Here is a 16,151-nt window from a genome sequence, read left to right as displayed (position 1 = left end):
TTGAACGAATGGAAGCAAGTGACCTTATGAGAAACCAAGACAGAGTAAAGCAAATCCAACTGAATGAAAAAATAGAGGGCAGTGTGAAATATCTCCTTGGAAAAACAGGTGACCTAGAAAATAAATGTAGGAGAGATCATTTGAAAATCATTGGACTACCTGAAAACCATGACCAAAACAAAAGCTTAGACACCATTCTCCAAGAGATTGTGAGGGAAAATTGCCCGGATATTCTAGAAGGAGAAGCTAAAATAGAAATCAAAAGAATCAAAATAGAATCAAAAGAATCCACCAATCACCTCCTGAAAGAGACCCCAAAAGGAAAACCTCCAGGAATATTATAGCCAAATTCCAGAGCTTCCAGGTCAAGGAGAAAATACTGCAAGCAGCTAGAAAAAAAAGGAATTCAAATTCTGTGGAGCTACAATAAGGATAAAGCAAGATCTAGCAGCTTCTACATAAAAGGACCGAAGGGCATGGAATATGATATTCCAGAAGGCAAAGGAACTGGGATTACAGCCAAAAATTATGCACCCAGCAAAACTGATTATCATCTTTCAGAGGAAAAAAATGGGATTTCAATGAGAAAGAAGTCTTTCAGGCATTTGTGATGAAAAGACCTGAACTGAATAGAAAATTTGACTTTCAGGGGGGCAGCTAGGTGGCGCAGTAGATAAAGCACCAGCCCTGGATTCAGGAGTATCTGAGTTCAAATCCAGCCTCAGACACTTGACACTTACTAGCCATGTGAACCTGGGCAAGTCACTTAACCCCCATTGCCCCGCAAAAGAAAAAAAAAGAAAGAAAATTTGACTTTCAAATACAAGACCTTAGATAAGCATAAAAAGGTAAACAGGAAAAAGACTTCATGAGGGATATTAAAAGATCAAACTGTTTACATTCCTACATGGGAAGATAATACTTTGAACTCATAAGAACTATCTCAGTAAGGAATTCACAGAAGACACAGGTCTGAACTGAATATGAAGGGATGATATCTGTAAAGCATTTATGTTTTGTTCTTTGTGGGGCAGACAGGGTGGGGTGTCTTATGTCTGGGGCCGTATTTGGGCTTGGGGCCTCCTGGGTCCAGGGCTGGTGCTTTGTCCACAGTGCCACCTAACTAACCCATGATGACATCATTAAAATAGGGTTGAGGTGTAGGAGGAATATACTGGGGGAGGAAGAAGGGAAAAGATGGTCTGGGGAGAGGTAGTTCACAAGAAGGAAACAAGAAAAAAAGCTTATGGAGGGGAGGAGAAGAGGGGGAAGGAGTTGGGGAATGAGTGAACCTTAATATCATCAGAATTGGCTCAAAGAAGGACTAACCTACATACTCAAGTAGGTATAGTAATATATTTTTGCCCTGAGGGAGGGGAGGGAGATAAGGGGGGGTGGGGAAGGGAAGGAGAGAAGGGCAGATTGGGGGAGAGAGCAGTAAAAAGCAAAACACTTTCAAGGAAGATGAAGATTTTCTGCATTACTGCACCAGTATGACATATTGAATTGCTTGATCTCATAGGGAGGGTTGAGGAGTGAGGAAGGAAGAACAATTTAGAACAAAGAATTAGCTCAGGGACCCTAATCTCATTGGAGTGGGCTCATGGAGGGAATAGATTTCATACCCAATTGGGAGGAGTAATCTATTTAACCTTGCAGGAAAGTAGGAGGGGAGGAGGATAAGGAAGGAAGGGTGAAAAAAGGGAGTGCAGAGCAGGGGAGAACATAGTCAGAAGTAAAACACTTTTGAGGAGGAATAGGTAAAAAGAAGTTAGAGTAAATGTCATGGGGAGTGGGATGGAGGGAAATAGTTATGATGATTGATTATAATGGCAAAACGTATGGTACCTACTTTGCTGGGCGTTTATGAAGAAAATTCTCTGTCAAGCTTAAGGTACTATATACAGGTTATGATGAACAGGATACTATCAGAAAAACCTGGAAAGACCTACATGAGCTGAAGCAGAGTGAAATGTACTGTATACAAAATAACAGCAATAGTGGGGGATGATCTGCTGGGAAGCATGTGGTTATTTTCAGCAAGGCAATGATCCAATATAACCCTGAAGGACTTATGAAGATTGCAGCCCATCTGCAGAGAAAGAACTGATAGTATCTGAAAACAGATGAAACACTTAAAAAAAATTTTTTTTTTCTTTTCCTCTTTGACAATTCCTTAATCTGAAGTTTTGGGGTTTTTTGACTGTTTTCTCTCACAACTAGCTAATATGGGAATTTTTCCATGACTACTCATGTATAACTTATTTTGAATTGCTTGAGTTCTTGTGGGTGGGGGGTGGGAATGGAGGGAGGAAGAGAAGTTGGAACACAAAGTTTTAAAAAACTGATGTTAAAATTTGTTTTTATGTATATTTTGGAAAATACGATTCTATTTTAGAAAAAAAAGGGGGGGAAAGGACCCACATGTACAACAATATTTGTAGCAGCTCTCTTTGTGATGGCAAAGAACTGGAAATCAAGGGGATGCCCATCAAGTGGGGAATTGCTGAACAAGTTGTGGTATATGAATGTAATGGAATACTATTGTGCTGTAAGAAATGATGAGCAGGCAGATTTCAGAAAAACCTGGAAGGACTTAAGTGAGCTGATGCTGAATGAAGTGAGCAGAACCAGGAGAACACTGTACATAGTAACAGCAACAGTGTGTGATGATCAACTGTGATAGACTTGGCTCTTCTCAGCAGTGCAATGATCCAAGTCAATTTCAAAGGACTCATGATAGAAAATGTTCTCCACATCCAGAAAAAAGAACTGCGGATTCTGAATGCAGATGGATCCGTACTGCTTCTACTTTTGTTTTTGTTTTTTTCTTTTTTGAGGCTTTACCCTTTTGTTCTGATTCTTCTTTCACAACATGACTAATGCAGAAATATGTTTAATGGGATTGTACATATATAACCTATATCAGATTGTTTTCTGTCTTGGGGTGGGGGAAGGGAAGCGAGGGAGAAAAATGTGAAACTAAAAATCTTATGAAAACAAATGTTGAAAACTATCTTTACATATAACTGAAAAACAATAAAATACTTTTATGGTTTAAAAAAAGGGAAAAAAGAAATATCTAAAAGCTAGTTGGTGATGTAAGGCTATAGCTGAGGGGAGAAATTAGGGCTACATATATCATATGTATCTGTATGTATGTACATGTATACACACAAACATATGAAAATCATTTGCATAGAAAGCCTCCTTGAACCCAGGAGAGCTGATGAGATCAAGTACAATAGCACAGAGAGAGAAGAGAAGATGATTCAGGCCAGTGACAATGATGCTGACCTCCTGGCTGTTCCTTCAACCCTTTCCAGCTCCCGGCATTTTCTTTGGCCAACTCTCCAGGCCTGGACACTCTCCCTCCTGATCTTAAACTGCTGGTATCCCTGGCCTCTTTCGAGTCCCATCTCTAAAGGAAGGCTTTACCCATCTCCCTTGATGCTTGTGCCTTCCCTCCGCTAATTATTTTAGAATGGGTTCGAACATAGTTGTCGCATGTTCTTTCCCTCGACTATGAGCTCCTTGAGAGCAAGGACTAATGTTGACTTTCCTTTGTCTCCCCAGCACTTGGCACAGTGCCTGGCACACAGCAAGTGCTTAATAAATGGATGACAAAACTTTGGGGTGCGCCCCCCAGTTAGTGGGCATGAGATCATGAAGATCCAGCAAAGGGGACTAAGATGAAGCAGTCAGCAGTAAGATGAGGACCAGGGAAGGGGGCAGAGCCTATCTAGGAGATGGTGATGATCCATGGTCCAAAGCCTGCAGGGAGGTCAAGAAGGATGAGGATTAGATGTGAAATCACTGGTAATATTAGACAGAGGTGTTTGAGATGAAACCTGAGATCAGAAAACAGACTCCAGCAGGTTAGAACTGAGAGAGAAGAGAGAAAGTAGAGGCACCCACTGTAGACGACTGGCTTTCTCAAGGAGTTCAGCTGAAGAGAGAAATAAGCTGATATTTAGGAGAGATGATAGACTAAATAAAGCGGGGGGTGGGGGGGGTCATTAAGAACAGAGAGACATGAGAATGTTTGTAACCAGCAGATCTGGAGAAACTAAAGATGAAAGACAGAGGAGAGATGAGAGTGGGGGCAATCTTCAGAAGAGGGGTGGGGGGGAAACAAAGGTGCATTCAGAGGGGCTGGATCTGGCAAGGATAAGGGCTTCCTCTTGGTTCAGTGCCTCTCTTCCCTTCCATGGAACAAGATGGCCCTCCCAAGGTAAGTTCATCACTTCCGATCTCACCCTACTGCCAACTCAAGCCCTGATTGACACCATCTCACCTCAGTCTCTTCTCCTCTCTGACTGGAGGACTGGAAGGCAAAGGACCAAACTCCTCCCAAAGCCGTCCTTTAGAGAGGGAAGTACCTGGATTCAGCTCACTCCACCTTGCATCTGCTACCCTGCCTGGCTTCACCTCCAAGCAACAAGATGCCCCAGCACTATGTACACCCTGGTGTCCCATCCCTCCCTCCCTCCCTACCCCCCACTGTCCTGCCTCTTCTCATGTGTTTTCTCCCCCTTTGGATTGTAAGCTCTTGAGGGCAGGGACTGTCCTTTTATTAACTGTATTCCTAGCACTTAGTACCATGCTTGGCATGTCATAGGCACTTAATGTTTACTGCATTGGATTGCATCTGAGATGAGGAAGAGAGGAGAAGAGGGAACTATAAGAGAATGGACTCAGTATTTTTGGTGAAGTATGAGATGAATTCTTCAGCTGAGAAGGTGGAGACAGTAAAGTATTTAATACTCAAATCACTGAGAAATAATAATGATGGTATAAAAAAGCATCTTGAATCCTTTAAAAAGAAAAAAAATGCTGCCTCAGACCTCTTGATTTTATTGGTTTATCTTTTTCACTTCATGTATTGTATAGGTGGCCTTCTTCATCCATGACTTTAAAAAATCAACCGATACTATTTATGTACATCATTTAGAAAACAAATGTGTACACACACCTGTGTTATCTTTAAATATGTATGATGTTAACTAGTCACAAAGGTTAAGTGTTACCGGATAAGTCAAACATTAGAATAATGTGTTCTGAACAAAAATTAATTATGCTCATAGCCAAGAGGAGGCTCACAAAATAAAGACCTATATAATAACTTGACCAAGGACCATTAGTCAATGTACCTGATCAGTCATAATCATAATCTTCCCATAACGCAAGGTTTTCAGAGATTCTGCATCTTCGTAACTTTTCTTATACTGAAGACCAACTATTTTGATAATGTTGTTGATTTCTGCATTTTCCATGATCTGTGTAAAAATGTTGATTTTCAGTAAGGTGAGAAGATATGTTCTGACTAACAAATAGAAACAAATAACAAATAGCAATTTATATCACAGAAATATAATAGTAATTTAAGATCTTTACCTGCTTATGTGAAGCTTCTCGAACATTAAGAATTTTACCCCTGAGTGGAAAGACTCCATATCTGTCTCGTCCAATCACACCTAACCCAGAAACTGCTAACGATTTTGCAGAGTCTCCTTCTGTTAATATGAGTGTGCACTCTAGGGAATGTTTACCACCTTATAAAAGAGGAAAAGAGAACAAGTCAAAGGGAAGATCCACTAGAGAAAAAGTAAAATATCTTGTTGCTTTGATCATATGAAAATGTCTATTCAGTAAGCAATACTCTCTTAATAATAAAAAATCATAAAAGTGATTAATTATAAATCTATATAAATTTCCTTTATTAAGTCTATTTTTAAAAAAAACTATTGATTTCTTTCTTAAATTGTACCATTATTGCTCAAGTAGGCTTCATTTATTTATTTATTTTGCCAGACAATCAGGGTTAAGTGATTTGCAGAGTCACATAGCTAGTAAGTGTCAAGTGTCTGAGGCCACATTTGAACTTAGGTCTTCCTGAATCCAGGGCCAGTGCTTTATCCACTGTGCCACCTAGCTGCCCCAAGACTATAAAAAAACTGAACTTATATTCTGCAGATCAGGTTTAGAAGCAGGAGAATAATAACATTCTTTACATACACATCCGTATTAAATACATTTTCTATGGTTTTAAATTACATATAAAATAATGAATAAACTATAATGATCAAATCTGATTAAATTTCAATTGACTCAAAGTATTTAACACTAATAGTTATGAAGATAATCATCAAAGTCCTAGAATTTTAGCACCTTAGATACAATTTAGTCCAACCTTCTTATTTAACTAAATGAGTAAAATAAGGTCTAGAATGATGCTATAGCATGGTTCCTAAATTGCTTTCTATGGTCATAAAAATTAAATTATATTATAATTTTAGTGTATTTAATGGAATTTTAGTTCAGTAAAAAATAGTAATTCAGGTAGTAGCTCTTGGTCAAGAAATTGAGCACAATTCAATGGACTCAAATACCTCATATTTCCCAGAGAATCTGAATTAATGGGAAACTTGAATTTGGATCATATGAGTGAAAATATACAAGTAAAAACTGGTCTTTCTTACCTGCATCATTTGCATCATCCAGTTTGGGAATGCCTTTGATTTTACTGTACTTCACCGAGGAACACTTCTTGTTCAGTTGAGTCTGAGCTTTAAATTTGACCCAGTTCAGAATACTTTCTATAATACCACAGTTGGAAGCCTGAAAAGAAAAGGATTTATTTCCCTCCTGGATCACGGAAAACCATTTAGCTAATTCATAAACATATTTCTTGGAGCCCTCCCTTATAACTAAGCTCTACCCTTTGAAACCAACAGAAATCTGACTAAGTACCAGTGAAGGGAGGCAAGGCCCCATGGGGTGAGAGATGGGCAGAGCCCTCAGCCACACAGGGGTTTTCCTGCAGGCTGTCAGGTTGCAGAGCACTTCCCATAGCTTCACTAACTGGGATCTTTATACTCTGGGAGGTAGGCAGTCATTATTCACTTGGTACAGATAAGGAAACTGAGGCTCAGAAATACAGGGGCTTGTTTGCTAGTCAGTGCCTGAGGCTAGACTTGATATTCTCCTCTAAGCCTTGGGCTAAGCTCTAAGGATATAAGGACAAAGAATGAAATCATTACTACGTGAAAGGAGCAGACATAAAAGAGGGGTAACCAGTAGGACTGGTCCAGTTCTCAGATGCTGAAGAGATGGCAGAGGGATGAATAAGGTTGGGGTGGGAAGTGAGTTCTCCTAACATTACAGCATGAATGTGTTTGGTGCTAGCATGAAAAAGATAGAAGAGGATAGGACAGTCATGGGAAAGTGATGGTGGTATTTAAAAAAGAAAAAAAGCGTCAATAAAAACATTTTTAAAACATTTTTAATTATTTAAAAATTGGAGGAAAGTCATAGATGACTTTAAGATTATGAGCCTGGTAGTGCACTCAACAAAAAGACAAAAGTTTGGAGGAAGGGTGAGTTTGCAGGGGGAAATAAGGAGTTTTGCTATGAAGATGTTAATATGGCAATGAGAGACATCCAAGTGAAAATACACAGACACAAACATATGGAGAGAGATTTCGGAGTCATTTGCATAGATGATGGGGATGTAAGTAAGGATATCAAAGGAAAGAGTGTACAGAGATAAGGTGGTCTAGGACAGAGCCTTGAGGGACAACTCACACACAAGGAAGAAGAGATGATGAGGTAGTAAATTAGATACTCAATCACCATGTTTTCCTACATAAAAAAGAGCATTTTTTTACTTACTGCTTTGAAAAATTTCTCAGATAGCTGACACTTAGACCCAAAGCTTTTGGGTTGCAGAGTCATGTTTTCCTTTGTCTGAGAATCAAAAGTTGGATTTTCAATAAGACAGTTGACAAAAACCCATATGTGGTTTTTTACCTGTTAGAGGGGAAAAAAACCACTGTTAAAAACTATTCATAACTTTTCAGGGATTTAGAGAATACACGAGGTACTACTTACTTGAAATGGCTTCACCGATACTCCGGCTTTGTTCTTTTTCTTAACTACTTCAATCAGCTTGCCAACGATTTGATCCACCACATAATCTATGTGCCTTCCACCCTTAAAAAGAGAAAGGATCTCAAGCTCTCCAGTGTCAAAGAAGCCACATAATCACAATTTTCAGAGTAGAAATTCTCAAAAATCAGGAAAGGCTCCCAGAAGAAACAGAAAGCCAAACAACCGACTCAGCCGCGTGCCCTCCTGGCACAATGACTGCTGTTCTTTTCTAGCTACTGTAAATGTTTCCCAGGGTCACAGCCGACCTTTTACCCTTTCCTGTCTAGGCTCTGTAGACAAGGCGAGGAAAAGTGAGCCAGAATTGTTCTTGCTCCACAGTATGAAAACCCTTAGGAAATCAGTGAAAGCCCAAATGTGATTTGAGTCTTAATTTTTCCTAAAGAAATACTTCACACTAAGTTCATGTTTAGAACTTGAAACAATCAGCATCCACTAAGTGCCTATTTGTCCTTTTTGTTTTGGTTTGGTTTTTGTTCAAACCTATGATTTAATCAGGCTAGGGAACACCCAACTAAGGAAATTCCCAATATCTATTCAGTTCAGCAACTTTTCCACAATTTATTACTGGAGCCCAGGTCATACAGCCATGTTTCTGTGGTAAGACTTGAATCTGGTCTCCCTGACTCCGAGGCTGATGGCTCTCTACTCATTAGACCAAGGTGCCCCTTCTCACTTTGCACACAGTAGGCACATAATAATGATAAAAATATCAACTGGCATTTCAATAGCACTTTAAAATTTGCAAACATCTTTCCATCTACAATCTTTCCATTCATTACAACATCAATGAACAAGCACCAGTTTCTATGGGTGGGGGGCAGGCAGGCCAGACTAGCCCAATGAGGAAATTATCCAGCTGGAGACACAAAAGGCAATATATGCTGGTCTGTTCAGACCACTGCCACCAACTTCCTTTAGTCCCTGTTTGGGAAAGCCCAGGGCCCTGCACCCAAGAGCCCTGAGGAAAGTAATGTGTGGGTCCCCATCCCACCCCACCATAGGCCCTTTGTCTGGTCTGGCCCTGGAGCCATAATGTAGGGAAAGCAACCGTTTAGATGTTTGACTTGAAAAGAAGTTGTCTCTTATATCAAGCCCAAATTTGCCTCTCTCACTTCCAAGCACTGCTTCCATGTCCACTGAGGTAAAAAAACAAAAGCAAAAACAAAAAAAGTCAATTTCTTTTCTCCCATCCTTGAAATAAGTGAAGACTATGATCACGTCACCCCCGTCTTCTCTTCTACTGAGTAAACATATTCAATTCTTTCTACTGATTCTCATACTGTGTGCACGTCAAGGCCTTTCAAAACTTATCCATGTGCTTCCTAAAAGGTGGTACATGGAACTGAGCACAAGTATCCAGATGGGTCTGATCAGGACCTAGGACTTTCCTCTCCCATCTCCTAGCCACTATATGCCTCAGCTAAAGGTAGCCTCCAACTGCCCTCACATCCGTGGCTGCATCACTACACCAGCGACTCCCAATGAAGTCACCAGCCAATGACCTGCTATTGCCGGGCCTCCCCTGGTTCTAGCACACCTCCCAGAATGGCCCTTTAGCTCTGGTGACCATGGCTGGACTGGCGGTGAGCAGCTGTTTGACTCGCACTTTCTTCTCCCTTTTTAACATGGGCTAAGCTTTTATCTGGGTATGTATTACAGGGAAAAGAGAAATAATACATAGAACACAAAACTCCTCAAAAGTGCTACAAAACTATATCATGTTTCATTTACATATCGACTTCTGATATGCATAACAAAAATAAGGCAATGACCCAAATTTTTCATCTTACTTCTATTTTCAGCCTTACAGTTTAACAAAGCTTTATCAGACATGATATTTAGCAGAAAAATTAGGTAATTTAGGCTTCAATGTTTTATTTTCCTTGCTAATCCAATGGCAGAATTTCAGATAAACAACAAAACAATCAAATACCAGAAAGTAATTAGAAAGATAGCAGAGGGACTAGAAAATCTATAAAATAGATAATCACTCTTGAATAATTCTGAACTGACTAGACTCATTCAAAAGGCAGAGGGAAATTTTTTACTTATTCTAAATTTCAAAAATTAATGGCACATACTAATTAAAAATACAACATTTCCAACTATTAAGATCTCAATCACATCTATTCCTTGACTCAATAGACTAATTCATAGAAAATAAGTTTTGATTTTAAAAAGGCAATGATGACTTAATTAAGGAGTTATTTTCATAGTAAGATTTTTAAAAATTTAAATGACAATGAAGTTAAGTTGTTTAGGGTTTTCTTGGCAAAGATACTAGAGTAGTTTGCCATTTCCTTCTGCAGCTCATTTTATAGATGAGAAAGCTGACATAAACAGGGTTAAGTGTCACACTTAACTTAAGGGCCAGGGTCACACATAAGGTAAGTATTTGAGGCTAGATTTGAACTCATGAAAATGAGTCTTCCTGATTCTTCAGTGCTTTGTCTACTGTGCTACTCCCACCCCTGCCCTTAAATGACAAATCCAAGCCTAATTCCAGGACTGGCTGAATAGTTTAATATTTTATATTTACTCACTTTTGTTGTAGCAATACTATTTACAAAGCTGATTTGCTGGAATCCTTTTTCACTCAATGTGAGACAAACGTCCCATCGTTCATTTGCAAGTTCATGAATAACTTTCAGGGCAACCCCAGTTTCATCCAATTTGTCCTTTACGTAAAGGTCTACGTAACTGCGGAATCCATTTACCTATAAAGCCGAAAAAAAGTTGTTTAATCCTGCACTGTCAGGCCAGAGCAGCAGGTGCCTTATCTTTCCTGCATTTCCATTCTTGTAATTACTATCAATGGAGCTCCAGCCCAAGAGAAGCCTACCATCCTCTTTTGTCCTTGTCCTGTCTTTTACTCACAGCCACTGATTTCCAATAGCAAGTGAAATAAAAGAGCAAATAAAGCAAGATGAATAAGTTGATTAAAGAAGCACTAAGGCTGACTAGATAAACTGTGAGAAGACTTACAGGTAACTTCTTCCCATTAAACATGACTTTGACCCCTTTGCATGAACCAGCCAAGTCGTAGGCTCTTCTAGTCATGAGGGCTACAATATCCTTGTCGAGCTTTTCCATCTTGAATTTTGCCAGATCCGGTTGGAATGTTATACATGTATAGTCATCTCCATCAAAGTATTTAATTTTGGGTTCAGAAGTCTTCATCATATTATTCATCCAGGTCTTTAAAAAATTCAAATATTATTAAAGCCTTTTCTATATTTTAAGCACAAATAACAAAAATATACCTTATCAAATTTTATGGAATAGAATACATAAAACTTAAACTTTCACAAATATATCCATTTTCTCTTCCACAGTAAAGCAAGTAAATTAATCTCATACATCTCATAATATGCTGATATTTTAAACTTTAAATGAAAAACAAAAGGAAAGCAACTTATGTAGCTAAAAAACTCAAAATACTATGTTATCACTGAAAGTACAATTAGTATTTCAAAATTTTTATAGCTATTCTTCTGAAAACAAAAACTATTTTAATTTTTATTTACACTACAATATAAAACATTATATTTTAAGGTCCCACAAAAATGAAACAAAACAGTAAATAAAAGAGGTATAAAGAAGAATCTGGGTGTCATTAGACTTCTTCCAGGTATTTTGAAATTATTTTACCCTGTTAGCCATACTATAATAGCAAAAGTTACTCAAAATCCCAATGAAGCAGTAATATCACTTCAAACTTGCATAATGTTTATCTTTGTAAGTGTAGTTGTGACTTAAATTTCTAAAAAAAATAAGTGAATAATTTTCTGAATACACATACCTGTTTAAAACTATGCTTATATTCTTTACAAGCAGTTTCAACTGTAAATTTTGTACTGAAAATATTACAAAGTTTTGCACCATAACCATTACGACCACCTGTAAGAACAATTAAATGAGAAAGTTCTAATCAAACAATTTTAAAGAGAACTTCATCAGACTGAGTATCATAAATTCCAAACAAATTCATTTAATGGATAATATGCTTTATTTTGCAAATCATAAAATGATTATTTTTTTTTAAAAAGTAGTGTGGTGAAGTAGACAGTGCGCTGACATTAGAATCAGTGAAACATCTTGTCTTGGACACATGCTAGCTCTGTGAATATGGGCAAGTTCCTTAACTTACCTCTCAGTGCCCCAAGTTAGAAAGGAAGGAGTCTTCCTTTGCATCATGGCCCAACAATCTAGAGCTGGAAATGCCTTTGGTCAAATAGTCCAAGCAGCCCTCTCCCAATTTTACAGAGAAGTCTGTCTCTAAGGCCAAAGAGGGTAAGTGACTGGCCCAAAGACAGACAAAGTACCAGAACCAAAACCCTCACTCTTGTCCTTTGACTCTAAACTGAGAGTTCTGCATACTAGTTTATGGCTGCTATCATACACAAGTAAAAGAAATAGAATTTCATTATTAAGAAACTAGATCAGGAAAGGCTCTGAGGAGGAAATGCCTGAAAGCCAGAGAGGAAGAGGGATGTGGAACGGCTCATCTACCCTGTGATAAGTGAGGCTGGAAGCCAAGCTAGGGGGCCTTCAATGGGAAGCAGAAGAAACTGTAGCTGAACCTTGGGAATACAAATGCTCAGCAAAATTTTTTGAGAGTGGGAGCAATATGGTTAAGCTTGTATTTAAGCTTGTATTCTATCAAGGGAGACAAACATTTGTATATGTAAGTGTATACAAAATATATATGAACTAGATATATGGTAGCGGGGGGTGGGGGTGACTAGTGGTTGGGGAGGGGAAGGTCTCATGTAGGAAGAAGGTACTTAAGAGAAGTGTTGAAGGAAATTAGGGATGCCAAGAGGCAGGTGGGAGAAGGGGGTCTTTCAAGCATAAGATACAGATGGATAGAGAAGATGGCATGTCAGGTATTTAAAACAGTGAAAAAACAAAACAAACAAAAAAACGTTTTGTTTAACCATGTTGTGCATGAAAGGGAGTAATGTGTAATGAGGCTACAAAGATCAATTGGAAACAGGTGGTAAAGAAGCCTGACTGACAAACAGAAGAATTTCCATTTGGTCCTAGAGGGGATGGGGGCCACTGCAGTTTAATGAGCAGGGTAGTGGCGAGATCAGATCTGCTCTTTAGGAAAAGCACTGAGACAACTATTGGAAGAGAGGAACCAATTACCAGGTAATCACAACAATCCAGGTAAGAAGTTAACAAAATCACAAGTTATTCAAGTACATAAGTAAAATAGTTATATAGCTCTTTTCATCTTTATAACAATTTTGAGTATATATACTAAATGTTTTAAATAACAGAGATTTACATTTTCTATCAACATCAGTTAGGTCTTTCATAAATATAATTTGCACTACTTCTCCAGTTTATTATTATGAACTACAAGGAAGCAACAAAACCAACTTTAACAAGGTAAATTAAGAAAAAACAATATAAAAAAAAAAAAGGGGACAGCTAGATGGCGCAGTGGTTAAAGCACCGGCCCTGGATTCAGGAGTACCTGAGTTCAAATCCGGCCTCAGACACTTAACACTTACTAGCTGTGTGACCCTGGGCAAGTCACTTAACCCCCATTGCCCCACAAAAAAAAAAACAAAAACAAAAACAAAAAAAAAAACCCCAATATCAAAGTGTATACAAGAGTTGAAATCTATTTCTACATGTAACTGGAAAATAATAAAATACTTTTATTTTTTTAAAAAAGTGTATACAAGATCCCCATCAAAGCACCTTTGACTTTGCCCAAAACATCTTTGTATTTTAGTTTTTAATTTCTTGACACAAACATCTTAAAAATAACTGATAAGAAAATGTTTCAGAACTTAAATCATATTGTAAAGCAACAGTAATAAAAATCATCTGGTATTGGAGGCAGCTAGGTGGCGTAATGGATAAAGCACTGGCCCTGGATTCAGGAGGACCTGAGTTCAAATTTGGTCTCAGACACTTGACACTCATTAGCTGTGTGACCTCAGGCAAGTCACTTAACCCCCATTACCCCACCAAAAAAAAAAAATCATCTGGTATTGGTTTAAAAATAGAGGGATAGATCAATGGAACAGAGTAGACAAGGGAGAATCATAAACAATGTCACTCAATAATCTAGTGTTGGATAAAGCAGAAAACAAAATTACTTGGCAAAGAACTCCCTGTTTGACAAAACCTGCTGAGAAAACTAGAAAGCAGTGTGACATAAATTAAGCTTAGATCAATGTCACACTACATTCCAAAATATATTCTAAATGTGGATATATAACCTTAAAATTAAGGATCCTACTACAAAAAAATTAGAAAAGAAGCAGTTCCTATCCCTCTCATAGCTATGGTAGGAGATGAGCTCTTGACCAAACAAGGGACAGAGACAATTACAAAAGATTCTTTTTTTGAGAAAAGAGAGAACTTTGTTTATATGAAGCTGGAAAGCTTCTGCAGACAAAATTGATGCACCTAGAATAAGAAAGGAGGTGGTCAAATGGGTGGGAAAACTTTATATCAAATTTCTCTGAAAAGAATTTTAAGTCTAAGATACACGAACAACTAACAACACAAAAAGCCATTTCCCAATACATATGGTCAAAGAATATGAGGTCATTAAAAGAAAATTTGCAAAGTATTCACAGCCATAAATGCTCCAAAATCCCTAATAAAAAAAAGAGAAATGTAAATCAAAACAACCCTGAGCCTTCACCTTTCACCCAGCCAACTGGGCAAGATGACCTAAGAAATCAGTAGTCAGTGTTGGAAGGAAGATGGGCACTCTGAAGCATTCATTGCTGGAACTGGGAACAGTACAACCAATTTAGAATTATGTAAATAAAATGACTAAAATGTCTATACCCTTTGATCCTGAGAATCCATTATTGAGCCTATACCCCAATGAGGCCATTGTAAGAATAAGTACTCAAATACAGTGGCACTTTTTTGTGATGGCAAAGAATTAGAAACAAAATAGATGTCCATCAATTGGAGAATGGCTAAACAAAAAGTGATACGTGAATGTAATAGAATATTATTGTGCTGTAACAAATGATGTATGTGAATGAAGCATGTAAAGATCTACATGAATATATACAGAATGAAGCAAGCAGAGCCAAAAAAAACCACAACCCAACAACAAACCACAATACATTTTAAAATGTATTTTTCTTCCTTTTCTCTCTTTTTTGTCTGAAAAAAATTCTACTTGTTATATAGGATGGCTCTCTCTGGGAGGAAAAAGAAAGAAGATACTGAGGAAAATTATGGTGATTTAAAAAAACACACACAAAAGGAACCAATTTAAAACTTTTAAAAACATGGAGTTTGCCTTAGTAGTATGAACTACTGTGGACTAGTGTTAAATCAAAAGGTTGATATTAAAATCATGAAATAAGAATTTCAAAGGTTTTTTTTTTTTAAGACTGAGGATAATGTCAACAACATAGTATATTTATATGTATGAAATGATCACTTTTAAGTCATTGTGGTAACATTCATATAATATTGTGTTTTATAGATTACAAAAAACATTTTCCAGATACAAAGTTTTGTTTTATGTGAAACTATCTCAACATAACAAAAGTAAATTAGCAACATATTGTCAATAGAATGAAAATATTTTACTCAAAATGCTTAACAGTAATTACCTGTAACTTTTTTCTCATCATCATCGTAGTTACTTGATGTTAAAAGCTGTCCGAAGATTAAAGCAGGAACATAGACTTTCTCTACTTTGTGTTCTACCACAGGAATGCCTTTTCCATTATTCCAGATGCTGACAATGTTAGATTCACTGTTAATAAGTAAGAAATCACATTTTTAAAATGCTCCTGCATATTAAAATGTCAATTAAAGCAATCAAAATTATGCTGTGATAATACCCTCAAAAAAGCTACTTTTCCAACTTGAAAGTTACTTGTCATTTTATAAGAATATAGGATTTAAAAACTGAAAGAGACCTTTGAGAAAGAATCCAATTCTAATATCCTCATTTTGCAAAATAAGGAAACAGGTCCAGAGAAGCAAAAATAACTTGGCCATATCAACGGGTTACAAGTGACAGAACTCTTTTTAAAAATGTTCTTAAGTAACATTTATTTAGAGCACCATTTTCCAGTTTCAGATCATGAATATAGAGGAAGGACTAAAAGGATTTTCAGGTAGAAGATGTGGAGGGGTAGAGGGAAGTCTCTTAGCCAAATAAAAAATAGAACAAGGAACTGGTTATGGTT

At 37.5% G+C, this 16,151-nt stretch overlaps 1 protein-coding gene across 2 annotated transcripts in view; it reads right to left on the bottom strand.

The window, feature by feature from the left end:
* TOP2B (DNA topoisomerase II beta) overlaps positions 1 to 16,151 on the bottom strand; it is a 92,016-nt gene that overhangs the window by 45,685 nt on the left and 30,180 nt on the right. For both annotated transcript variants that reach the window (XM_043965732.1, XM_043965734.1), the window contains exons 5-13: positions 15,567 to 15,712; positions 11,756 to 11,853; positions 10,939 to 11,151; positions 10,497 to 10,670; positions 7,894 to 7,995; positions 7,675 to 7,812; positions 6,483 to 6,621; positions 5,398 to 5,555; positions 5,154 to 5,279 (exon numbers count right to left, since the gene is read on the bottom strand). In XM_043965732.1, coding sequence (XP_043821667.1) covers positions 5,154 to 5,279; positions 5,398 to 5,555; positions 6,483 to 6,621; positions 7,675 to 7,812; positions 7,894 to 7,995; positions 10,497 to 10,670; positions 10,939 to 11,151; positions 11,756 to 11,853; positions 15,567 to 15,712 — 1,294 coding nt within the window. The remainder of the gene's footprint in view (positions 1 to 5,153; positions 5,280 to 5,397; positions 5,556 to 6,482; positions 6,622 to 7,674; positions 7,813 to 7,893; positions 7,996 to 10,496; positions 10,671 to 10,938; positions 11,152 to 11,755; positions 11,854 to 15,566; positions 15,713 to 16,151) is intronic.

This window comes from Dromiciops gliroides, chromosome 5 (genome assembly GCF_019393635.1).
Source record: "Dromiciops gliroides isolate mDroGli1 chromosome 5, mDroGli1.pri, whole genome shotgun sequence".
NCBI lineage: Eukaryota > Metazoa > Chordata > Mammalia > Microbiotheria > Microbiotheriidae > Dromiciops > Dromiciops gliroides.
The sequence above is the reverse complement of the archived record's forward strand: the minus strand, read 5'-3'. Positions and strand labels throughout refer to the sequence as shown.